We start from the raw sequence: 25,934 nt of genomic DNA on the forward strand, positions 1-25,934 counted from the left end.
CAATGGTAGAACCAAAACCGTCCTGCAAGGACAGCGTGTCCTGAAGGACCCGCTAAGGAACCGTGACACCTGAGGGCTCCTTCCCACGGGTGTGGACATACACTTCTTTCCCCTGGGTTTCCGGGATCTGACAGAAGCCTGTCTTGCTACCACTCCTGCCTGCTGAGCCCACCTCATGTCCATGCTGCCCCTTGACCCAGATGTTCAATTCTTAAGTTGTAGCAACACCTCCTCCAGAAGTCAGGAGGCCAGTGACTCACGTCAGGTGGGCTGGGATTGATCCATTTGTCCCAGAACATGCCATGACTTTGGTGGTCAGGCAAGGCAGATGGCAGGACTATTCTCCACTCATCACTGTCCCAGGAAGCTGTCCTCCCCACTACGTACCTCTCAAGGTTTGTTCCTGTTATTGCAGGTAGAGATTGAGTAGGGTGAGCAGATTCCCTTCACAGGGCCAAGGTAAAGCTCAACTGGTCCTTAGTGTTCCCACAAGGTCCCATTGTGTCAATCTCCTAGGGCTACGGTGACAAATGGCCACACATAGTGTGACTTTGGAGCCAGATAATGGTGCAATCAGCACCACTGTACAGAGGTGAAACCATTGTAGCTCTCCTGGCTTAGTTGGCATGTCTGGGCTAATGAACCAAACTTTGCAGCCTGCTTTTTCACGTAGTCCCATTTCTTCTGTGAGTGTAAAAATCTCTCTCCTATAAGGACACTTGTGGCTGTATGTAGAGCATATATGGAGAGCCCAGAAAAGCTCCCACCTCCTCAATCACATCGTCAAAAATCCTTCCCTGCACACAGCTGCTGTTCCAGGTTTCAAGTGTCAGGTTCCTGAAAACTTCAATACATTCAGCCTCTACACTAGTTGAAGACAGAAAAAGCAGCTGTGATGGGCATACTGACATCCAGAGAAATGTGCACATAAGTCCGAATTCTCGTGCCTAATCACAAGCAGAATGGGCACCTCGGCTTCCATGGGGGCAGGATAGGAAAGGAGGAAGCCTGCATGGTGAGGAAGTGATGTGTTTGGGAGAGTGGTTCCTTAGGGCTGTGCTGAACGGCCACAGACCCACACAGGGTGGGTTTGAACTAATGAGCCTCCGAGGGAAGGCTGTTCGATATAGATACCCAGGTGAATCTGAACTTCAGATGAATATCAGATACTTTTGTTTTGAGACTGGGTTTTTCTGTGTAGCTCTGGCTGTCCTGGACCTGCTCTGTAGACCAGGCTGGACTTGAACTCGCAGACATCTACCTGTCTCTGCCTCCCAAGTACTGAGACTAAAGGTGTGCACTACAATCACCAGGCAGATACTTATTAATATAAAAGATTTGAGACATTTATAGTAAAAAGGAGTTCATTGTTTATCTGGAATTCTGATTTGGGTGTCCTGTATTTTGTCTGATGACTCTATTCAAGGACACTAGGTATCTCCTGGACATCTGGCCAGTTCTGGATCTTTCCTGGGCCACCATTATTGGCAGGAGGGATCAGGTGGAATGTGTCAGGCACAGGAAGTTGTTTTAACACTTAATCCTCTTAGAATTGGAGTCAAATTAAGGAAATTCATTAGCCTGAGACAGGACAAATGTAAGACACAGCCCCTGTTAAAGGAAGCCCTGTAGGCAGACCCTGCCTCATCCTTTTGTCCCTTGTTGCTGTAGCAAACTTTGGTGTCCTCTGGGAAAACTGGCTACACAAACACTACAGGTTGTCCCAGTTCTGCTCAGCCAGCTGGTCACAGTGGCATGTCCCTCACTAGGCAGATACATTCCAAAGACTCCCTGGATTGCACTCCTGCTTCCTGCTGGAGTCACTGGTAAATGAGTGTCTGTTGACTATGGTTGCCTAGAGGGTGGGACCTCTGGGGAAGGTCTTTAGGCCTTGGGTCCTTCTTCAAGGATGTGATGATGAAGGCAGGCACAAATTCCTGGGTCTGAGGCCTAAAGGGTTCTGGGCCTTACTGTGGTCTCTACTCCAGTTCAGGGCAGAGCTCTATGGTACACTGGAGGAGACAGAAAGCTGGGCTGAGTCCCTGGTGGCTGTAGTCAGTGAGGCCAACACATGGAGCCACCTCTGAGACTGCTAGGACATTCCCTTTGTCCTCTGAGTTGGGGCTTCTTATATCTCTTCAGAGGGTGAGGGCTGATTCTCCACTTCCTCCTGGGGTTCCCGGGAATTCCATGAGCTGCCCACACTTAGGTCAGGAGGGACATCAGAGGATAGTAGCCACTGACCACATATCAGAGCTGAAAGATAAAATGGGTGAGAGATGCATCTGCTTGCCTGAGGGATGCCTAGCCCTGGTTTGAAGCATGAGCATACAGTGACCTTTGTACACGCCTCTGCTCTTGCCTGAGCCAGGGATGAGATGGAGGGCAACTTAGGGCAGAGAGAAGTGGGAGCCAAGGAAAGGTGGCACACACACAGGGAGACTGAAGGCTGGCTCCTCGACATTGGCTTGGGGTACATGGTAGGCAGCTAGACTGGAAGGTTGTGGGATAATGATGTATCGCCATGGCTGAGAATGCCCAGGGGCCTTGCAGGGGTGACTGTATCAAAGTTGGGGTTGTTGTTTGGCTGAAGGAGATCCCAGGCCTAGCATGGTATCCATGATGGCCACCTCCAGAGTAGGGGACACAATCCTGAGGCACATCTCTGAAGGCAGTGTATGGGGTGGGGTGAGGGTCGGGAACACCACCCTATGCTGGGTTAGTGAATAATTTACAGCAGCGTCCACCAATGCTGACCAGAAGTCTCCATGCACACTTTGAAGACCTCTGAAAGATTCATGAGGCATCAACAGTGGGGCTTCAGGGCTGTTGAGCTGGCCAGATATGATTTGTCTCTTGCCTGGCCTGCCCAGGGGTACTGCACCCTCTTGTAATGTTTGCAGAGGGACCTTTCTTTCCTTCCCCAGGATCCTGAGGGTGACAGTCTGTCGTCTAGATTGTGGCTTCTGAGCCCCCTTTAAGGACTGAGCCTTGTGGGAAGCTTTGGGATTCCTGTGATTTTAGTAATTACTTTCTTTGAGAATAGCTGTGGGTGCCCATAGGAGCTTCTGAATGGGGATGTGGGTGTGAGGATTGGTGTTTACCAACGGTGTGCTTATGTGGGCCTGGGCCTGTGTAGGTGTAGCCTGGGTGTGTTGCTGCACACATGTGGGGCTGTATAGCAGAGAACCTGAAGGAATGTCTCAGAGATGCTAGAGGTAGCTTATATATGCATAGGTATATGCCTGTGTGAATGTGTTTGCTTACCAGTATATGGTGTGTGTGTGTGTGTGTGTGTGTGTGTGTGTGTGTGTGTGTGTTTCATGTCTCTGTTTTAGCTCTACCTCAGCTGCTGGCTGGCTGCTGAGTTGGGGCTGACTGTCCAGGAGGGGCCTTTTGGGTGTCTGGACCAAAACAGCCCTGGGGAAGCTGTTTTTGTCATGTATGGAGCTAATGTGAATCAGGAGGACTGTACTGGCACATGCATGGGCCTGGTGTCCACTTTTAGACTCTGTTTGAGGGTGAATGAGGACCCTGAATGAAATCTGGAGAGCTGTGAGGTGGGGGCTCAGATCTGGCTTCCTTTGCTGTGCCCGATGTCTCATTTGGGGTTGGTTGGCAGAAGAAGAGGGCCATAAGGAGAAGCAAGGCCACTGAGGCTGCATGAAGCTGAGAGCTGCTCAGTTGTGGCATTGGTCATGGTTCCTGCCGGTATGTTGGTCAACTTAGTCCTACCAAATCAGAGTCAGAATTTGGATGGAGGGTCTAAGTGGCAGGAGGCACAGAAACTGGGAGGAGGGCAGGTGATGGGGCCATTGTCCTGGCTACAATACAGGGGTGGGTCACTATCTGGCTGCAGGCCCCTATTCTTCTTGGTACTGGCTCACTTTGTTCTTTGGAAGAACAGCACCAAGGACTGGGGAAAGGCTGCAGGTTCTAACGGTCTCTTTCTCACAAGGGGGCAGGCTGGATGGGCTGGAGCTGGTGACGTAGCAGGAGTGAGAGTACAGTGTAATCTGGGGCAAATGGCAGGATCTGGGGGTGGAGCAAGAACTAGGGTACATAAGGAGTTGGGGCCTGTAGTAGGAACTGGGGGTGTAGCAGGAGGAGGATACAGCATAGCTGAGGGCTATAGTAGGAGCTGTAGCTGTAGCAGAGGCTGGTGATACAACAGGAGCTGGGGGCACAGAAGGAGCTGGGGTGTAGCAGAATCTTGGGGTGTGGCTGGAGCTGGATATGAATCTATAGGCAGAGCTTGCATAATGACTCTGGGAAGGGAATTGTGGAACAGGGAGAAGTTTACATTCTCCCTAAAGATGCCAAAAAAAAAAAAAAAAAAGACTGCCACCCTGCCTTGCTCTAGGTGTCAACATCCTGAGTGGGAAGGGATCCTCTAATCCAGGTCTGTGCAGGATATGGCATGGGTCATAGGCTTAAGAGCTCTTCCTTGTAGCCCCACCTCCTGGGAGGCTGAGGCTGCTTCCAACCGGCCTTTTGGCTGTCTTTGGTACCCTCTCCCTGCTTCCCTGATGCATCCCTGATGGCCTCAGTTTTTGTCCAGAGTGCTGAGGAAGGCAGAGCCTAGCCAGCTAGAGTTGGCTCATTTATTTTTACCTTAACACTTATATAACACCACACAGCATCGTTTCAATGCTTCACAAATCTCATTCCACTGTCATCACAATCCTGCAGTGTGATTGTCTTACTCCCATTATAGGTAAAGAAACAAAGGCACAGAGACTCAGATACCTCCCCCCAAACCGCTCCTGGAAAGCTAAGCTCATAGCTGTAAAACACAGGCAGTGTGCCCCACTGTCCTGCAGTATAGTCAGCAATGTTGGGGTGGGGGCAAGGAGAGAAGATCTGTTTTTTTGGCTGTTTCATGCTAGGTTGTAAATTGTTACATACCACAAACAGGTGCATTTGAAGAAAGACTATGCTTCTGACATTACTAGGAGATACAGTCTCACAAGAAACCCCCTGACCCTCTAGCTCTTACAATCTTTCCACCTCCTTTTCCTCTATGTTCTCTGATCCTTAGGTGCAGGGGTTGTTTTGTAGATCTGTCCCCTGGGACTGGGCTTTGAAACTCTTTATTTTGATTGGTTTTCTGTAATGGTTACAAAGAGATGTTTACTTGATGAAGGGTGAGAACTACACTTATCAGTGGGGATAAGATCAAGTATTTAAGAGTGTAGCTAGGGATTATGTTGGTTTAGTAAAATGATTGCTGTAGGTTCTCCTCCAAGACCCATGACTTCACTAGCCCTGGGTAGCTGGCTAGGTTTCCAAGACCAAGCATGATTCCCTTCTTGTTGAATGAGTTTTAAGACCAATAAGAGAGCTGTTGGCTACTGCCAAGGTGTGCATGGCACTACTACTACTGCGCCCTTAGGGTCATTGCACCCGGTTGGTCATTGTTATGGCTCATAGGCATCATAGCTAGGTAGGACTGACAATTGGTTGTGTCCTTCCTTTGGAAACTTGCATGGTGCTTTCTAGAACCATGAAAGGTCCCATTTGAAAGAGAGCCAGGAAGGTTATATGAGAGGCTTTGGAGGGAGGAAAAGGAGAGGGAAGTGATATAATTATATTATAATCTCAAAAATACCCAAAACAACAACAACAAAAAGAAAGGATATGATTAACCCAAATTTCTCAACTTTAGCATCAATGGCATTTGGGTTGGAAAATTCTCTTGTGGGGGTGGTATGTCTTTACACCGTGGCACCATATTCAGTGTGATTATGCTAGTTTTGGGGACAGGGAGCCTCTCTGCAGTGCAGGTTTTACTGTCTTGTTCCTAAGACCAGCCTTGGATTATATGGCATTCCCCCTTCTACTGCAGTCATGGGAAGGTCTGTATCCCAATCATGGGAGAGGTGAGTAAGTAGACCTGGGTCACTGTGGGCACTCTCCTGTCATTAAGCAACTGGACACAGCTAGGAAGGTCAGGCTGTCTTGCTATTTGTCCTGTTCTAAAAGGAGGCTGTGATTCTCCTTCTGCCAGAGGAATATTGGGGACTTCGTTGGAAGCTGTGGCACAAGAAACCAAAGCTAAGACTTAAACAGAGAAATCTATTCCACAGTTTTGGAGGTGGAAGTCCAGGACTGAGGTGTATGGGGAGAATCTGCCTCTGGGCCTGCAACCTTCTCTGTGGCCTCACACAGCAGGGGGCAGAGAACATATGTAGGCCTCAGCTCCCTCCCTAACCTTGGACTGGAGCATGGGGCTCCATCCTCACCATTTGCTTCTCCCCAGATGCCCCGAATATACACCATCAATTTGGGGTAGGACTCTAACAAATCAATTTGGGAGACACAAACAAATCGAGTCCAGTCCAGAATTTGCTCAAACAAATTGAGTCAAGCCCTTGGATTGCTGAAGGTCATTTACTTGCAAGAGTTGCGAGGCCGCTGGGGGTCACACTCTGTAGCAGGCATGGCCCTGCCCTTAGGACCACCTTGACTTTGACAAAAGAGGAAGGTGAATTTACTGGATGCTGGGATGTAGCTACAGGGGTCACAGGAAAAGGCTGAAGCTCCTGTGGAGTATTCTCAAGTCATCTTCTAGTGGGGCATTTGCTACCTTTGTCTGAGGGTAAGAGTCAGTTGCAGAAGGAACCTCAAAGGCCTACGGGCCCTTCCCCAGGCTGGAAGGCACTACTCAAACCTACTGGTCAAGCAAGACATCCCAGCAAGCCTGGACTGGCTGTAGGCAGGAGCCAGCAGCAGATAGCTTGTGCGTGGGCAGGTGCTGACCACTCTGCCAGCAGGAGCATCTCTAGAGAACAGAGTTCCAGCCACCCACACCCTCCCAGGGTACACTCCAAGGACTCCAAGCCATGCAATTCCTGGGCTGCCATCCAGGGCTCATATGGCTGGAGGCTCAGAGTGACATCAGCCTTAGGCCAAAGTAACCATTCACGGATGAAAATGGACAAGTCCCTCCTGTGGATTAGGCTGTGGACTGTGAGGGACCTTAAGGCCCTGAGCCAAGCTTACTGCACAGGGAAGAAGAGCACATGAGCAATAGTTTCAGACTAACAAGGAATTAGGGTTGGGGGAGAAGGCAAGGGAATGGGGATATCTGACTTCAGGGCCTTCCTGAGCAGAGACACAGGGTCCATTAAATCAGGGAACAGCATTCTAGACTGAGAGTGCAGTCCCTGCAATTGTGTGAGCCGCTGGGGTGCTGTGCTTGGCTAGTGTCTGAGGACAGAGGTTGGGAAGTTCTGAGAGGGAGTGGCAGGGCTGGTTTCAGAAGAGTGACCATGAATTGGAAAGTGTTCAGCACAAATGAGCCCTGGGAGTGCATCATGGATTGCTCCACAGTGCAGCCTGACCGTGCTCTCACTGGATCAAGGGACCTCCAAATTCCTCACCTTTTATCTTCAATGGAACAGGGAAAATTGCCACAGCAATGGGGGTGTAAGAAGGGGTGTGTAGGTGGTACTTACAACACTGTGGTCCAGAAATGAAGAAGGGAGCACACAAAGACATAAAGCTGTCATAGAAGAGGGTGACCAGAGCTTTCTAGAAGTCTGGAAAGCTTGTCTTGGGACTTCTTTGGACACTTCTAGGGACACCACCATTCCTTAGCCATCTCTGTCACCACAGTGGGGACTCTTGCAGTGAAATTATTATAAGTGGCTGGGAAGTACAAGTTCAGTTCCTCATGTAATTAGCTAGTTTGCCAGGGGCTAGCTAGGTCAGCTTGTTGAGAGCTCTGGTCCTTAAAAAATGCAACAACTATAAATTAAATTCCTATTGATTTCAATCAGTAAGTGTTCCTGTCAAATAAAAAAAAAAAACAACCAAAAAACACAGTGCTTTCATACCTTGTCTTTTCCTTACTTCATTGCTCTCCATGATCCAGACCAACACAGTCCTGCTTCTTAATAGTGGAAAATTCCTTTGAGGGGGCCTTTCTGCCTGGGTAGGCACTTCCTGTTGTCCAAATTATAGGATTAAAACAACCACAGCTCTGCCCAGCCAGAGTGACTGAGAACCTGTCTCTTCTCATTTCCCCAAATTGAGTCTGTTTCCCGGCTGGCAGCGTTTTCCCTTCTGGTCCTCAGCAGCTGCTCTGTCTTCTTGAGATCTTGTTTGGAAGTAGGTCTCTGTTGGAAAGGCTGCAGTGGTGAGCATCCCCATGTACTGCTAACTGTGATCACTGACCCTTAGAAGGAGGGTGACTAAACTCCTGGGTGTGAATGCGATTACAGAACAGTCAGGTGTGCTGAAAGTATGAACCTGGGCTTCCTATCAGGGGTTTCAGATGGTGGCAACTGTCTGTGCATATTCTCTGAGGCTTCACTTGAGGCCCTGACAGTGTGGCCAGCGCAGACCATGAAGGGTGACCACCCTTTCCACTCACGTTCCCTGTGCTTGGTGTCTGTGAGACCAGAGTCCCAACCTCAGCTGGAGTGGAAAAGATGGTGGGTCTCCATCCAGAAAGCATTGAGATTCTTCTGACCTGTATTGCTGTGTGCAGCTCTCCAGAGGATATGCTGGTGGCCTCCATCATGAGTAGCCAAAATAGCCATGGCTTTTAGACCTTTACCTGTGCCAGGCTCTGGGACAGTGGGAACAAAGATACAAGCTCAGGAAGACCCAGGCAGAAAATCTGTGGCCATAGCCTCTTGGATTTTATTCCTTTTTCTTTTTTGATTTTTTTTAAAGATTTTTTTATGTGTATTGGCGTTTTGCCTGCATGTATGTCTGTATGAGGGTGCCAGGTCCCCTGGAACTGGAGCTACAGATAGTTGTGAGCTGCCATATGGGTGTTGGGAATTGGACCCAGATCCTCTGGAAGAGCATCCAATGCTCTTAACCAGTGATCCATCTCTCCAGCCCTCTTACTGCTTGTTTCTTGAGACCTTGAAGAAGCTTTTGGTACTCCTCCTGTCTTAGCTCCCGAGTGCTAAGCCACTATTCCTGGATAAATACATTAATTTTAGAAAGGTTCTGGGGATGGAACCCGGGACTTTATGGATGCTAAGTAAGAACTTTACCACCAACCCATGTACCCAGCCTTTTGTTATGTATAGGAAGTAGTATGAAGGAGGACTTCAAGGGCACTGGGTATAGGCAAGAACTTCAAACTTCTCTTTGATATAGCAGGAGCCAATGTGATCCTGGGTTTTGATGGTCCAATGTTTCTGCCTGCTTCATGTAGCTCAGTGATAGCAGAACAGGGGAGCTGCCCACCTAGACTCCCTGACCGGAGGAGCAGGAGAGAGAACAGGCAGGTTGTGAAGGAGGTGCTGAAGGGACAGCGCCCGGCACAAGGATGACATTGCTGGTGCCTGCAGCCTGGACCAGCGCTCTTCCCCAGCTGGAGCTGGGTATCATGTGCATCTAAATTTTTCCACCCCACCCCCACCCTCTGGAATCCTGTCGATGCAGTCTTGGCAAAGATGGCCTGAGCCTGTAAGCTTTTCCCATCTACTTTTAAATCAAAGGAAATTCCTGTTGCTTGTCTGACTGGTTGTTCATGACCCATTTTCTTGGGTCTTGGGGAGACCAGTGGCATGCTGGTAACTGAGCTGCTGACAGTGCACTGCCCATAGGTATGCAAGGCATGATATTAAAAAAAACATAAATGATTAATGAGCCAGTTTGCTGGGAAGACATCCTAAGCAGAGGAAGCAGGGAGTTAGAAGCCACGATGAAGGAGTCACTTTCTAGCATCTTCTGAAATGTGGCAAAGCTGTTGGTACAAACAATAGTAGAGGAGAGAGCAGAGATCTTGGGAGTGCAGTGGTATGTGCACCAAGCTGACTCCCCTATTACCAGGGAGTTAGTGGGGCCAACTGATGGCTCCTAACAACCTCAGGGATGTGTCCCTATTTTTTTTTTTTTTCCTGAAAGAGATGAGCAAGTTTGTCTCTGCTGATGTTATGGAAGTACAGATGGCCTTGAACTTTGCCTTCCTCCCAGTGCCTCCTCTTGGAACATATTTCCACGCTTAGAAACCAGGGCCTTTTGTCCCTCAGGTCTTTGACATCTAGTCAGAAAAATGGCTATCTCAGGAGGAGGGATAAGATGGGCCAGGCCCTTTCCAGTTGCTGCCTATGAACTGTAGACACTTAACTAGTTGTTTTTTAAAAGTATTAAGACATGTACTACATGTTTGCAGTGCCCAAGGAGGCCAGAAGAAGGTATTGACTCCCCTGGAACTGGAGTTACAGACAGTTGTTAACAGCCATGTGGGTGCTGGGAACCAAACCCAGGTCCTCTGGAAGAGCAATCAGTGCTCTTAATTACCTAGCCATCTCTCCAGCCTGACTTATGTAGTTCTTTTACAGAGATTTACATGGATAAAGCCAGTCTGTACAGGGAGTGGCAGCACTTTTCTCCTCTGGAAACTCAAGACCTCCTCCGACGGAGTGGATTAGGCTGGTGCCTCTTCCCTTAATCAGGTCCAGTTGGCTCAGTAAACCTGGAGTGGGCACCAGGAGTGGGCTCTTGGCACTGCTCAGGCTACCTCGCTACCTCTTGGAGAGCTTCTACAGACGTCCTTGCTTATCCAGCGAAGAGATGGACCCCGATGCCTGGTCCTCTTGATGCTAAGAGCTAAGATCCCGGTAGGCTGATCTTTAACTCAGAACTTGACAGTGGCCAATATCCTCTCCCAAAAGCATCCATTTCATCCCAGATCGACTCTGGCCCCACTTTGGGGTTCCTCGGAGAGCTGGAGCTGGGTCACAGGGCTTACTTGCGTAGCTTTGCCTTTCTCAGAGATGACAGCAGCATGATTGGACTCTCTGTCAAGGATCGCCAGGCTAGGAGAGTGGGAAGGGTTGCCTGGTGAGGCAGTACACCTGGACCTGCTCTTCTTGCTGGCCCCTACAATGGCGTCGTAGGGGTTAAGGCAGGCGGGGCGGGGCGGCGGGCGGAGCCCTCACGGAAGCGGGCCAGGCTCCGAGGCGCGCGCGGAGCCTGGTGGCTGCTGCGTCCCGGCGCGCGGCCGGGCCAGGTAGGAACGCGGAGCCGCAGCCGCCTCGGCCATGCGGTTGCCGGACCGGAGGCCTGGGCTGGGGCCCGCACCACCCCCCGCGCGCCGCCCCCGCTGAGCCCGCGCCCAGTTGGGCGCAGCAGGCACCATGGTGCAGAAGTCGCGCAACGGTGGCGTGTACCCCGGCACTAGCGGGGAGAAGAAGCTCAAGGTGGGCTTCGTGGGGCTGGACCCGGGCGCGCCCGACTCCACTCGCGACGGCGCGCTGCTCATCGCGGGCTCAGAGGCCCCCAAGCGCGGCAGCGTTTTGAGCAAGCCGCGCGCGGGCGGTGCGGGAGCCGGGAAGCCCCCGAAGCGCAACGCCTTCTACCGAAAGCTACAGAATTTCCTCTACAACGTGCTGGAGCGGCCCCGCGGCTGGGCGTTCATTTACCACGCCTACGTGTAAGTGGCCCGCAATGAGGTGCGCGGTGGGCGGGCGAGACCCTAGCCCGGCCATGGGTTGATTGCCGGCGCAGCTGCGGTGGACTGAGGGGCCCTGGTGTGCGTGTCCGCGCGCGCGCCTGGGTCGCGTCGTGGGCGTGGGGTTTGGGTCACGGCACTGCAGTCCCTGATTGAAGCGAAGGACAGAGATTGGAGAGTGACTTTGGAGTCACTGTTTTTTTTTTGGGGGGGGGCTTTACATCCGCCTTGCTGGGTTGTACCAGCCCTTCCCCCGCAGGACGGGATGTGCTGGTGCCCCAGCCCCCCTCAGCCCGAGAGGCCCCTCCCCACGGCCCGCAGCGCGGAACAAAGGGCCGGCGAGGAGGGAGGGCTGCTAGGCTCTAGGTTTGAACTCATCCGCCCCTCTGCACCCATGGATCTCCCCAACAACCAAATAGGGGTGGTGAAGAGTGCTGGCCTCTTCTCATCCACCCTCCTAACCTCTTGCTACCCATCTGAGCTTCCGGGTTTCAGAAATGGGGAGGGTACCTAACATCATATCACCTCAGCCCTGTGCTGAGGGCACCTGCTTGCACCCATCCCTGGAGGCCCACTTTCCTTGTCCTCTACATTCCAAACAACCCATTTGCACCTGATGGCCCCTCTACACATTCTGGGCTCTAAATCCCTAAGTGGAGATCAGCAGTAGGGACTGCTGTTGTCCCCCAGCACTGCCAGCTTTGGGCCTGGAAGGTGCTGGTCCTTGTCCCCAAGTCTGGCACTCCTCCTGGGGCAGAGCTGGCAGAGGCAACCCTGCATTCATGAGCATATTAGTGTTCGTGTGTGTGTGTGTGTGTGTGTGTGTGTGTGTGTGTGTGTCTGTCTGTCTGTGTGTGTGTGTGTGTGTGTGTGTGTGTGTGTGTGTGTTAGAATGCATAACCTCCCAGTGCAAGGACGATGGCTCTCCCATTCCAGTGTAACCAGGGACAGAGGAGGAGCACTGAGACTCGGCCATTTTGTATGAAAAGCATTTGGGGATGGGAGTGACACCCATGTTCAGGAAAAGTCTCTATCAAGGTGCCCACCTGTCCTGGCCTTGGCAGGGTATGTGTTCTGTGAGTGGGCCAATGTGTCTGGGAGTGTTCTGTGTGTGATTTGGATAGGTTTGAGGGAAGGAACATAAAGGGAGATTCTGGGGGCTGCCTGCAGAATGATGTCCTGGGAGTAGCTACAGCCTGGGGTGTGTTTGTGTGTGTGTGTGTGTGTGTGTGTGTGTGTGTGTGTGTGTGTGTGTGGCCTTCTGGGGACAGTCCTAAGGTTCCCCAAGGTAGAGGTTTCTCCAGATAGGCTGGCCAAGGGGAGCAGGCGGTGGTGTCAGCCCCCACCCCCTCCAGAGAGGTGAATTTGATTTTCCTCTACCCAGGGTGCTGTATTTCTCTTTACTCCAAAGAAGAGTCCATGTGTCTCTCCCTAACGGCCCTTCTGCTCTAGCCACCTTCTCCCTGCCTGTCTTGGGGCCCAAGAGTTTCTACTGTGGCTGGCTGTAGATAACCAGCTCCTGGCCCGAGGTGACTCCTGAGACACAGACAGGGTGAAATTCTGTGTCCATAGGGCTGGGTGTGGATATTCATGATGGCAGCATTATCTGGGATTCTTTTTTGAGTCTGTAGCTTCTATGGGGTCCTGTCCTGTTCCTGGGTCTGACTTATCAGCATCTCTGTTTCTGCTTCTTGCATCCTGTTTCCTAAAACCAGCAGCATCCTGAGTTCAGAGTCCAGTGTGGGAAGCCCTTGCTCTATAGGCTCTGTGCCCTCCTTCCACCTACATATCCCCAAGTCTGCCCCAGTCCATCATACGGCAACCCCTGGCCCTGAAATGTACCAGACTTTAGTTAGGGTTTAGACCTTAGCATAAAGGCATCCTGCTTCAGCCAGCTGCAGGCCCTTGGCATCTTTACTTTGTGGCTTGGTCTTGCAGGGAGGTGTCTTGGGGATGGGGCCAGGAGAGAGAGCATTGAAGAACAGAGAGTTTCTGGTTGCTAACTTGGGGCCAGACACAAGAACCCCTGTTAGCCTTATTTTTTCATCAGTAAGGTGGTAACAGCCATTCCTAGCTCCCTGGACTTTGTAAAGACCAACTGATATTTTCTAGGCTGCCTTTTGATCCCATTGCGAATGGTGACATATCTCTGACTGCCTTTGTTGCTCATGACCCATCCCCTCAGTTTCCAGACATGGAACCTTCCACACTGACCCCTATCTGATTTTGGTAACCCAATGGCTTGAGATTCCTGAGCTTGTGGTCAGCTCTTGTGTCGACAGTTGACAGCTATGGAGTAGGCCACTCTGTGTTAGACAGTATTTGGTTAGTTCACTAGTTAGCAAAGACGATGCAGCCCCTCCTGGTATCTAGTGGGGGAACAGAGCCAAGGCTCATAGAAGTGAGTCCCTCATCTAATCAGTGCTGGGTTTTCTGGGCCACTTTCCTTCTGCCTTTGGCCATCAAAGCCTGATTTGTGAGAGGTCTAGTTGTACCAGTTTCTTGGCCAGTCCTGCTGGATCTCTGAAGGGCAGCCACTGTCCAGAGTCAGGAGGGAAGTGGCCACCCTTAGTTTGGACCCTGGTGAACTAGGTCAATCAGACCCCCTGTCCACAGGGCTCTGCAGTATGCATTTTACAAAATGATGCCAATATGTACTGCTTGTGTGAGATATTTTCAGAAATAGCTCTGCACTCAGTCGGGGCAGTGGGGGGTCACCCAGGCAGAGACACTGTGGCTTGCCCAGCTCATCTCAAGGGTGAGCCACAGCAAAGACGAATCTAGGCAGAGGTGGGAGTATTATGGGGGCCTTAGAGGAATCATGCCCATCTGTTGTGTCCAAGAGAGCTGAGTGGTAGCTACAAGTAACTTGTGACATAGGGAAAAGTTGCTGGGTCATAATACTCCTACCACATGCTGGCCTTATGGCTAGAGGAGCTTGATGGGGAAACAGGATAAAAATGTTTGCCCGTGTAAGCTGAGAGTGGTCTGCCTTAGAGCTGAGAGTGTAGATAGCTTGGTATTTCCAACATCCAGGCCAGTGGGCAGCTAGAAAAAGATGGCATTTGAAACAACTAAGTGGAAAACCAAGTCATGAGGATTTATATCTGGATTCTGGGCTTGCCCACGGCTCATCTCTTTAGGCTGATCACCAAGGCCCCTCTGTCCACAGTGTCTAAAGTATTCCTGTAGGGACCCTAGGCATTCAGAGCCATTGCCAGAGGCTGTCCAACCAGGTGTCACCTCCCATTTCATAGAAAGAGCGACATCCAGGATCAGGGCCTTGTTCAAGGGTCTTTGGGTGCTTTGGGCCCAGATAGGCCTCCTTCCCCGGTAGAATGGTGTCTAGGATGTCTTGTAGCTCTTTTTCATCCCCATTAACTGCTTTTAACTTTTAACTGGTAAGAGCCCTGGAAGTTGGAGTTGGCAGGTCATATGAGGAGTAGGTACAGGCCTGATCCTCACCTGAGGCGGACAGGAGAGGTGTTTACTTGGAGTCCCAAGGTCTGGTCTCTGTATGGTATGTGGCATTTAGAGAAGAACCCTGATCACTGAATGGCAGCATGTGCTCAGCTTCTCTCAAGGAGCAGGTCTTCCTGCAGCCTCATTGATTGAGATTCAGAAAATCTTATGGAAATTTCCCAAAAGATGGGAATACCTCAGAGAGTTGTGGTTTCCAGGGAAACCTGTGTTTCTTCCCAGGCCTGCTCACAGTTTCTAACCCTCAGCGATGGCTTAAACAGCACTGAAGAGATAGAACAATCGCAGTCCCTCTGCCCTGGTTATGTGTAGAGTAAATCTTTAAACACCCTTGCATCTGTAAAGAAACAATGAATTAGCAAGTAGGCAGGGAGCTCTCTGGGTAGTGTTGCAGATGAGAGCAGAGAACCTCATTTTTATGGACATCAGCATGAGTCAGCCATATAAAGCCATCTATAGAGACTCAGAAAGACCCACAGCGTGTCACCAGCCTGAAGAAATTGGACATGGAGAGTGCTAGGTGCTCCCAGGTGCTGGCCTTGTAGGTAGGAGGCCTATCTCTGACTCTGAAAGTACTTGAGTCTGGAGTGCTTTCAAGGACACTGCCAGGGACAGTGTCTGAGTGCAGATGGAACCCAGTAGTGAATGCGGGGCATTTAGTATTTTCCAGTGAGGAAAATACACAAGCTTTTGTAGATCCTTATGATCCAGGCTATGCCACTGCACCCCTGGTGAGGTGTTCTGACCCCCTGCTGTTGAGAAAACAGGACTGTCATGTTCCTCAGTCTGTAGCAGTGAGAACAGAGTTCACTACTTACTGTAGGGTTGAATCTAGGGAAATGGGCAAGTCCTTAGGACCAAGGGCTCTTTGGAGAACTTTGTGGTGTGTACTAACAGCTGGATTTGGGCATTCAAGGGCTGAACTGACAGGTGAAAGGATGGAGAAGGGAGATGGCCTGTGTGCTATGCCATCTTCATCCTTGAAGTTGGATGGAAGGGTTGGCCCTGGCCCTGATCCTGGTCATATCCTTTAAAAGCTGAAGTGATATTAGTGGGCCCCATTTTGGGAGTAAGCTCTGTACTGGCAGCTGCTGTCCCCTGGTAAGGCAAAGTTGATAAGGGAGAAGGCTTCATTTCAGACACTTTGGCATGTGCCCATTTCTTATTATTACAAATAGTTCCGAGTGAAGCAGACCACCTTGCCATGCAACTATCTGTGTGTCCTCTGCACATCAAGTATGCATTTTAGCTGTAGCTACTGGAGGTGAGGTTAGCAGGGGACTCTTTTTTTAATTTTTTTTTTGAGACAGGGTTTCTCTGTGTAGTTTTGTAGACCAGGCTGGCCTTGAACTCACAGAGATCCACCTGCCTCTGACTCCCAAGTACTGGGATTAAAGGTGTGAATCACCACTGCCTGGCAGGCAGGGGAATTTTGTTACCTCTCGGGGGTGAAGGATGACAGGGTTGGGACTGAAGGTTCTGTTGGCCCTGCTTTCACTGACTAGGTCCAGATTCTGGACTTCAATTTCCTTTTCCATAGTACGTGCATGATGTTCCTGGGTGGGTATGGATTTGGGTCACTAGACACAAAGATTTGTGGGTACTAATGTTCACTGGCTTGTGCTAGCGGAGGTTTGGCAGAGTGAGCCTTATCCAGTGGGTGTGGAAGGCTGGGGACCATTGCAGGCCTAGTTGTAGGCAGTGACTCTCAGCCTCCCATTCACCAGCCAATCCTTAGGCAAAACCTCAGGATACAGTCTGTACCTTGATCTTGGCAGCTTATTTGGGCCACTGTTTAGCAGGAGACACAGGTTTAGAAGGCTTAGGCATGAGTTCTGAGTGTCAGAAGCTTGCTGGATGCTTGTCCATTGGGCCAGCTCCAGGAATACCAACCTTTTTCCTAGAACAGTGTGTTTGTGTGTTTGAGAATGTGTTCCTGTGTGGAGCTGAGTGACATATGGGACCCTCAAGGTTAGGCATTGAGGAGAGGAATGATTTTTGGCTTGAAAAACAGTGTTCAGGTTCTACCAGTAAGCCTCTCAGACTGCAGAGGAACTTCCGGGTAAGCCCTGCAGGCATCTTGTTTATACCCAGATGTGGATGAGTTGGCTTGGCTAGGTCCCCTTCCCAGTGAGCACTGTCCTCTGTGTGTTGGATGCCTGCCAAGCGTGGGCCTTTCCATGGCTAGAACTGAGCTTTGCTTCCAGACAACAATTTGCTGACAGCTCCAGGAGCTTCTTCAAACAGTGCCTCACTCTCAGTGACATACCAGACACCAAGCCTCGGTTTGGAGGAGGAAACCCAGCAGCAGCTGTCCAACAGCCTAACAACAGCAGAAGCAGTTTAGCTGATCTGGGAGCAAATGTAGGGTGCCGAGTCGACATGTGACTGTCCCCAAAGATCAGGTTGGCAGTGACTCATGGTTGCCTTGTGCCTGCCCAGCCCCGTATAGCCAGGCCTCTGCTGGGGTCTCTGTTCCAAGTGAACTCTGATTTCTGCTTTCTTGCTGACTTGTCTGTAGTTCTCAGAATCCCAAGGTTGTCCTGTGAGCTGTGAGCAGGTGCTGTATTCCACGTCCATGTTCAAGGGCTAGGTCTTGAGAACAACCGTTTAGTGTGGAGATACACATTCTGTTTAGGGCTGTCGCGTTGTGCAGGACTGGGGATAACAAGAGTCCGGGATTCTGCATTCTCTCTTATTGTGTGTGTGTAGGTCTGTGTGTGAATGCACATGTGTGTAGAGGTCAAAGGTTAAGCTTAGATATTGTTACTTAGGAACTATCCATCTTGCTTTTTTTGTTGTTGTGATTGCTTTGGTTGGTTTTTTCAAGACAGGGTTTCTCCATGTAACAGCCCTAACTGTCCTGGAACTAGCTCTGTAGACCAGGCTGGCCTTGAACTCACAGATATTCACCTGCCTCTGCCTCCCAAGTGTGCACCACCACCACCCCACCCATCTTGCTTTTTGAAACAGGGTCTCTTACCAGGACTTGGGTGTCATTGATTAGGTTAGGCTGTCTTTGCCTCCTCAGTGCTGGGATAATAAGTGTGTACTGTCATGCCTGCTCCCTCTTTTTTTTCTTCTTTTTTTTTTTTTAATGCAAGAACTGGCAGCCAAACTCAAGTCCTCATGCTTGCACGTCAAGGACTTTACCAACCGAGCCATCCCTCTACCCTTATTTTCATTCTCTTTATCCTTCCAGGCACTACCCAAGGCAGGGGACTTAGTTGGTGAGGATAAGTGATACTCCAGAGGGACATGCTGAGAAGGATGCAGGCTCTTGAGCTATATAGCAGCTGCCTCCATGCACTCCTGCTGAGCAGGTGTTCTTTGGTCTGGGTAAGAGACCCACCCAAGGGGAAGTTCTTGGCATTTCCCCTGGCCATCCCTGCCCCCCTTCAATTGGCTGCTGGGGCCATCAGAGCCTTTGCAGAGGAAGTGAGGGCTCTGGGACAATGGCTTCTCTGCATGGAAAAAGGAGGCAGGATGTGTTCTAGACACACCCCTGGTTGTCTTTGGGCTCTGCTGACTATCCAGCTGGAACAGAATTAGGTCTTCAATTTCTTTTTTTGATATTAGGAATAATTTTATGGATGCCCAGCAAAGCAGTTATTCTAGAATGTTCTAAATGGGAGTTGCTTGGAAACTGTGTGCACAGATTCCTTGATGATCTCATGGATGTCAGCCTCTTCCAAGATGGCGTCCCTGGAGATCCTTCCTTCTCCTAAGTAAAGGGCTGTCCTGACTCCAGGTTCTGCCTGGTCCCTGGCCCCCTCCATCCAAGAGCCACCAGCGTTGTCCCATGCTGGAGAGTTTCCTCCTTTGACTTGGAAAGACGCTGGTTGGTGGGTATGAGGCAAGGGCCAGCTTCTTCGTGAGTCTCAGTTTTGGGAAGCAGGGTAGAAATGAAAAAGTTTTCAAACCCTGTTCAGAAGAGGCTGTGCTCATGGATAGTTCTGGGCCAGATGCAGTGGAGCCGTGCGATGCCTGGAGGAGGCATATTAAGGGCCTCTGGAGCACTAGGGTTGGGTGGGAGGCTATTTGAATGCTCTCTTTATTTTTGTTTGGTTATTTCTTTTTAAATTTCATTCACATGTGCAGTGTATACTGACCATACCCACTCCTGTTCTCTCCGATCCCCTCCCCAACTGTCTTCTCTACATCATGTCCTCTTTTTTTATTATCTTGTTTAGAAGAAGTTTTGAGAGAAGTTCTTACCATGTAACCCTGGCTTGCCTGGAATTTGATATGTAGATCAGGCTAGCCTCAAACTCACAGAGATCTTCCTGCCTGTACCTTCCCAGTGCTAGGACTAAAGGCGCACATCACCACACTTGGCTATTTTACTTTTTATAACCCACTGAATACAATTAATTAGTAAGACCTTTGACACATGAAAGTGGGGTTGTCCTACCAGTTGCCACTTTCTGAAGAAAAGTGACTCTCCATCCCACAGCAGCCATCAGCTGCCCATAGCTCCTTAGCTATGGGTTGGGACCTTGGGTAACTCTCCTCTTTTCTCTGTGTTGGAATTAACTGGCTTGAACTTGTGCAAGTCTTGTGTAGATAAACACAGATGTTGTGAGCTCCTGTGTGCAACATCCATGTTATGTCCAGAGGACATCTCATAGTATTCCTCCCACTCTTCCAGCTCTTAGGCTCTTTGGTTTTCTCTTCCTTGATGTTCCTTGAGCATTGTGTGTGTGTGTGTGTGTGTGTGTGTGTGTGTGTGTGTGTGTGTGTATGTGTGTGTGTTTGAAACCTGGGGATTTATGAGGTCATTTGCAGTGCAGTGATTCTCCAGGTTGGCCTTCTCTCTGGTCAGCTATGTCTTCCGGGTTCTTCTGTCTTCTAGACATGTTATTTATGCAAATTCCAAGGGTTCATTGTAGACCACCATGGAATCTATAACGGCCTTGTGCTTGCCACCTTACCTTGCCAGCTCTGGCATTTTCCTGTGCTCAGTGGGTGGTGGGAGGTGCCCAAGCCCCACTCCAGGTCCATTGCCTGAACACATCCTAACACCTGTGAAGGGTTCCTTGTTGATGGAAATGAAGGACAGATCTGAGCTTTTGCCTCTGCTAACATTGCTGCTGTGAGGCTCCCAGATTCTTGACACACACATATCTGGGCTGTAGGAGATATTGCAAGAAGCTTTTGACTACTGTGAAAATGTTCTCATCTAAAACAGTATTTCTCCTCAGGCTAGATATACAGATTTGGGGCTTGCTGTTCATTACATTTATAGAAAGCCTTTGGTGGGAGACAGCATGTGGAGCAAGGCAAGGGTCTGGAACCATTCTTGTTACCCCTTCTACTCTGGTGGCCAGCACAGAGGAAGGCCTGCTACACTTGGTAGGAGTTTCTGTATTCTTGGAATTGGGAAGGGACAGGAAAAGAAGAGGGGGAATGGCTCTGTGGTGCTGACCATGGTCCTGGATTCAAAGCACACAGTAGTATTTCCTTATGGGTGAAAAGCTCCCTGGTGTGATTGCTGTTCCTGCCTTCCCACAGAATGAAGCTTAGCTCACAGGTGTTAGCCTTGGAAGGGGCAAGAGCTGGGGGGATTTCTAGAAGGTGCTAGGGACTATAGATAAAGACACAGGGAGGTTTCCTTCTTCCTGGGCCAGCATGAGAAAGCCTTCTCATAATGGCGCTCCGTGACACCTTGTTGAATCAGCCAAGTGCTGAATTCTAGCATGCAGAGGGAACTGCGTGGGCAGACAGCTCTGGAGGCTCTGGTATGACCAGCTTGCTTGGTCTCTCACAGAAGCACTTGGTTTTAGATATTATTTATTTTTTATTATATGCCCAATGTAGGAAACAGGAAACTGCTGGAAAGCAAGGTGTGTAGAGATTTCCAGGCTCCACTTTTCTATGAGTTTGTAGAACAGAATGAGACCTGGGGTCTGGTTTCTACTCTGTGTTCACACCACACTGGTGTGTCTTCTCCTATGAACTGTTGTCACTCCATCTAGTTCACTTGGGGACACCCAGGTTAGGATGGTGTCTGAGTCAGTGTCCTGTATACTGGTATGTCTAGACATACCTTTGTCCACAGGTATGTCCTGTCCAGGTGGGTCATTTCTGCAGGCTGTATCTACACATGCCTTTATCCACAGGTATGTCCTGTCCAGGTGGGTCATTTCTGCAGGCTGTATCTACGCATGCCTTTATCCACAGGTATGTCCTGTCTGGGTGGGTCATTTTTGCAGGCTGTGGTTCTGACTGTGGCCATGTCCTTTGCTCTGCTTGTTTGGATCATTAAGAAGACTGGTGAGGAGAAAGGGAGACTCAGGGGTGGCCCAGGAGAGGCTAATGTCAGGAAAAGGTTCTATTTGAGGTGTCAGATCTCCATCATTGGAGCTGTGCACATTTATGAGAGAAAGTATTCAGCAATGGTCAGGGATTGGTGCTGTGGGCTGTGGGGCCAGCCCAGGAGCACAGCTGGGGCAGGAGGCAGGGCATGGCTCTCCATCAAACTTGGGATAGTGGACGGGGAGGCCTGTGTGGTACTCTGTCAGGAGATCCATTGCTGGGGTATCTGTCTCGGAGCTTCCCACAGCCATTTGACCCCAAATAAACACACAAGACATTAATTATAATACTGTGGGCCAGTGGCTAGGGCTTCTGATTGGTAGCTCTGTCTTAATTATTAATCCATTTCTATGGGTCTATGTATTGCCACGAGGCTGTGGCTTACCTGGTAGCACCCAGTAGGGTGTTACTCCTCCAACAGCATCATGACTCTGGCCGGCTCATTCCTACCTTTCCCAGAATTCTCCTCATCTCCTAGTCCTGCCTATATTCCTGCCTCATTGGCCGAACAGTGTTTTATTCATCAACCAATAAATACGAGAAACATATACAGAAGGACATTCCCCCATCAGGTAACCCTTGCATCTGATGGGCCACTTGAGCCATGAAAGAAAATGGAGATTCACATTCATGAGGGTTTGAGGTTCCATGGTTATCTTTCCTCCCAGCAGCTAGGGAGAAATGTCCCTTTCATGAAGGCTTCTATATGCTACTTCTAGCCCTCAAAGCTGCAAGGTGGGGACTATAGGTGGAGGAGCCCTGGTAAAGTTCAGTATCTGTGTTGAGCGTTGAGTGTCAGGAATAGCAGATATGGGAGGAGTGGCTGGGCATGGGAGGGAGGGGGACTGGTACTGACCAAGGACAGCGTCATTTCAATGGTGGAAGAGGGTATGTCCTTGAAAAGGTGATGCTCAGTCCATAGTTCTTGGGGTCTCAGAGAGCACCCTTCATCTTTATCTTCATCTTCACCAGGACGTCCCCATGGAGCCCAATGCTCATGGGCTGGAGAGTCTTTGCTACAGTGCATGCAGGCTATCCTCTTGCAAAGAGACATTAAAGCACAGAGGAAGCATCACTTGGAGCACAGAGTTAACCACTCTGCCAAGGAGGTGCTTGCCTATTACCTTTTAAAATTATGATGAAATCCTCCCGGCATAACCCTTACCATTTGTGGGTGAATAGATCAGCAGTATGTGGCTGTCAGTGCTCTGTAGCGTGAAGGACACCCATCTGTATGGGCAGTTCCCCACAATGCCCCGTCCCATATCCTAGTGCTCACTGATATCTTCCTGTCTGTGATAGGTTTGTTCTTGACATTTCCTACAAGTGGGATCACCCTATTCCCTGTGTCCAATGCTTTTTCTCTGTGTGTGATTTCTTCTGAGTGCCTGAGCTGTAGGGTGGTGGAGCCTTACTTCTCTCTGTGGGTTTCTGGGGTCCAGTTTGTCTGTTCCTCTGTCTGCTGATGGGTATGTGGATTATCTGTCATTAGGCTATGTAAGACCAGCTGCCATAAGGTAGGTGCTAATTTCTGTGATGCATACATAATTTCTCTGGGGACACAGCTTTGTCTGTGATGAGCTGTTCTGCTCTATGCCAGGCTTGGGGTAGGCAGGGTCTTGGTACAGACCCTATCTTCATCTGTCCCCAGACCTATACAGGCTCACCTTACTGGCTTCCTTCTGTCCTGGTCTTCTCCGCCATGCTTGTTAACAGCACAAAGAACCCCATAAAGAACATGTGTGACATGGATAAGTGTTCTGGAGTGGGGCCCAGTACAGTCAGGGCAGGATCCCACTAGTCAGGACATATGGCCTGTGTGCAGGTGTGGACTTGGCCTCCTGGGCACTGGGGAGGGTAGAACAGATGAGGCTATGTCCTCAGTGAAAGCAGACTTGCCTGAGGAAGGAGAGTCTGAAGAAAAGATGGCTCTGGGTTGTGTGAGTAGAAGGAAACTCCTGGTATCAAAAGGAGGGGTGCAAAGACCCCGATGAATGGGAGTGTCATGGTGAGACAGAGAAAGTGCGGGAAGGGAAAGTGCTATTGAGAGAACCAGGTATGGCCAGGATCTTAGGGTCCTGGGGCCAGCATAGAGCTGTGAGTAGGGCTTGTGCACATTGTCAGCCATTTCCACCACAGCCCTCTGGCTGCTCCTAGGATTGAGATGGGACAGGTTTCCTGTGGTGTCACGGGGATGCACAGTTGGCTGGAATGTGGGGTGTCGTGGAGGGAAGGGCAGAAATAAGCTCCTGGGAAGTAGTCAGGGATGATAGGCTGGGGGCTATAAGCCTTCAGTAGGGCTGCCTTCTTGGATGATTTAACAGTCAGGGATGCAGGGTGTAGGCCTGGGACAGCCCTACCTGAGTATACTGAGCTCTGGTCAGCACCCATGATGACTAATGGGAGCAAATTAACTGCAGGGAGCTTTAGCCTCTAGGGATCTCATGTAAGAGGTGCCAGGTCATGAGCTGGCACCTCGGAAGGGCTCTCCCTTGCTGAACTGGCATGTTTCTGCCAAGCTGAGCCCTCCATGGTCCTCAACTTGGGAATCTGTGCCTGTAGCAGATAGCTGGCCTTTTTGGGGAGGCCCCATGGTGTCTATAGCAGCTGTTGAGGCTGGAGTCCTTGTGAGTCTTGGGCTTCTGATGGAGTGGATAACTAGAGAGCAATGTGTGGGGGTGGGTCAGGGATATAGGAGGCACCAGACCTCTGTAGCAACCCCCATCCTTGAGATAACCATTGCTAGTCAATGGGGGTGAGGGGTCTCTTGAGAACACCTCCTGATCTTGGTGTTTGGAGATGAGGAACAAGATGGGGGCTAGATAAGGCCATTTGTGGAGGCCTCAAAGTGAGTGAGTGGGCAGCTGAGCCTCTGAGAACCAGGGGCTTCCTGAGCTATGGTCTGTGAGTGTCTAAGGCACTTTCTGAGTATCTGGTGTGTACTGGGCCTTGTCTATCTCTCTTGAGCCATTTACTTTCATCCCCATAGAACCTTATGCTCTGGTAGGTGGTTCTGGCTTGGGTAGATGGGCTTTGGCATGACAGACAGGCCAATGCTTCACCAAGGTAGGGCAGCATGAAGATAGGACTCATTCCAGCAGAGAGGTCCTTGGATGGAGTATGGCCTCTGTTCAGTCCAAGCCCAGGGGATGAACAACCGTGAGTGATTTTTTTTTTAATTTACTAGAAGCAGCCATCAGCATCCCAGCTCTGCTTTGCTTCTGACATGGGAGGAGGCAGTAGGTCTTGGCAGCAGAGCAGTTTATTAGGGGGAGAAATTAGATTCCAGGTTACAGCGATAGCTGTGCCTAATGGACGAGGCGGCAGGAGGTCCTTGGGGAGTCATGTGTGATCTGCACCAGAGGGGATGTGTGTGGCCTCGCTGCAGTTGTCCTCCTCGGGCATTACAGTACTCAGCCCCAAAGGTGGCAAGGCCTAGCATTATGGGAGTGGGGATTATCCTGATGGGGCAGACCCTGCCCTATGGATAGGGTTCCCATACAGGGTAGCTTTGCCTGCTCTAGTTGGATCCCGTGTGGGCCATGCAAGTGACCTTGAAGCCTCATTTTTTTCCATTTGTGAATGGGGAGCAGTTGCCTGCTTTTAGGGTTATCACACACCTGGCATGAAGTATGTAAGTGGAGACTTTCAGCTCATGGGTCCATCTTTCGATAGTCTGAGAGTTGCAAGCAGGGCTGGGGATCTGTGATAACCTATCTTCTTTTACTGTCCAGATGTTAGATTTTTTTAGTTACTAAACATGCAATGGGAAAGTGGACCCTGGCCTCCTTGAGTCAGCCTTTGTGTCAGAGCCGGGATAGAGTATGTTCTCAGGGTCTGGCAGTGAGATAGCCAGCATGTGAGGCAGTATTGAAGGGGATGGCAGCACCTTTATTATGTTTTTCCAGAAGAGAAAGATTCCCTGTTATAAGGAGGAGGGAGGAGGAGGAGGAGGAGGAGGAGGAGGAGGAGGAGGAAGAGGAGTTTCCCTGGGGTGGCGGCCTTCCTGGTGTGCAGAGATCCATGCTACATATCCACATCCCGGCCCTCAGCATCTCAGCATATGTTGGCACTGCTACTGCTGACTGCTGTGAGGTTTCTGGGCCTGGCCAAGGGCCCTTTGGCCCTGCATCTTTGCCCCGCCCCCACCTTTGCTCCATGCCTGCCTCCTCTTCTTTGTGTCCTGGTTCAAGTGACCATCCTCTGTCCAAAGTTGAGAAGTCCCTCCCATAAATTTCTTTTTGCTGCAGGATAAGGACAGCTTGACTCTAATTCTCCCAGTAGTTTCTTGTGATTTGGGTCTGAATGTGTCTCCAGATACAAAACAGTTCCATGCAAGCTCCATCTCTAGGTGACTTTCCCCATACTAGGGTGGGTTGCCAAGGACTGTCTGAGGTCCCTGCCTTGTTCCTTTCTGGCTCTTAGAATCTGGGGCTGGGGACCAGCTGCTTGTGATGCTGGTCTCCTTGGCAACTGCTGTCAGGGAAGCCTCCTGAAGTTGAATCTATTATCATAATTAGCCCGAAACCCCTTGTGTTATAATTCTGGGCTGCAGAAAAACCAGCCCTCTTCCTGACCCAGGCCTCTCCTTTCTGAGTCTCCAGGCTTAGCAATGGCTGGACTACAGACTGTGACGAAGCCTCGTTCTCATCCAAGGCTCCTAACCTGGGTTTGTGGGTGCTGTGGTGAGATGTGGCCAAGCCTCAGAGGG

The 25,934-nt window shown here is 50.3% G+C and overlaps 1 protein-coding gene across 10 annotated transcripts in view; it reads left to right on the forward strand.

Annotated features, from left to right (window-relative positions):
* The first annotated feature begins 11,111 nt into the window (after positions 1–11,111).
* The window catches only part of Kcnq2 (potassium voltage-gated channel subfamily Q member 2), a 61,204-nt gene continuing 46,381 nt past the window's right edge, over positions 11,112–25,934 (forward strand). For all 10 annotated transcript variants that reach the window (XM_035446598.1, XM_035446597.1, XM_035446600.1 and 7 more), the window contains exon 1: positions 11,112–11,407. In XM_035446598.1, coding sequence (XP_035302489.1) covers positions 11,112–11,407 — 296 coding nt within the window. The remainder of the gene's footprint in view (positions 11,408–25,934) is intronic.

The sequence above is a fragment of the Cricetulus griseus genome, chromosome 6 (genome assembly GCF_003668045.3).
Source record: "Cricetulus griseus strain 17A/GY chromosome 6, alternate assembly CriGri-PICRH-1.0, whole genome shotgun sequence".
Lineage (NCBI taxonomy): Eukaryota > Metazoa > Chordata > Mammalia > Rodentia > Cricetidae > Cricetulus > Cricetulus griseus.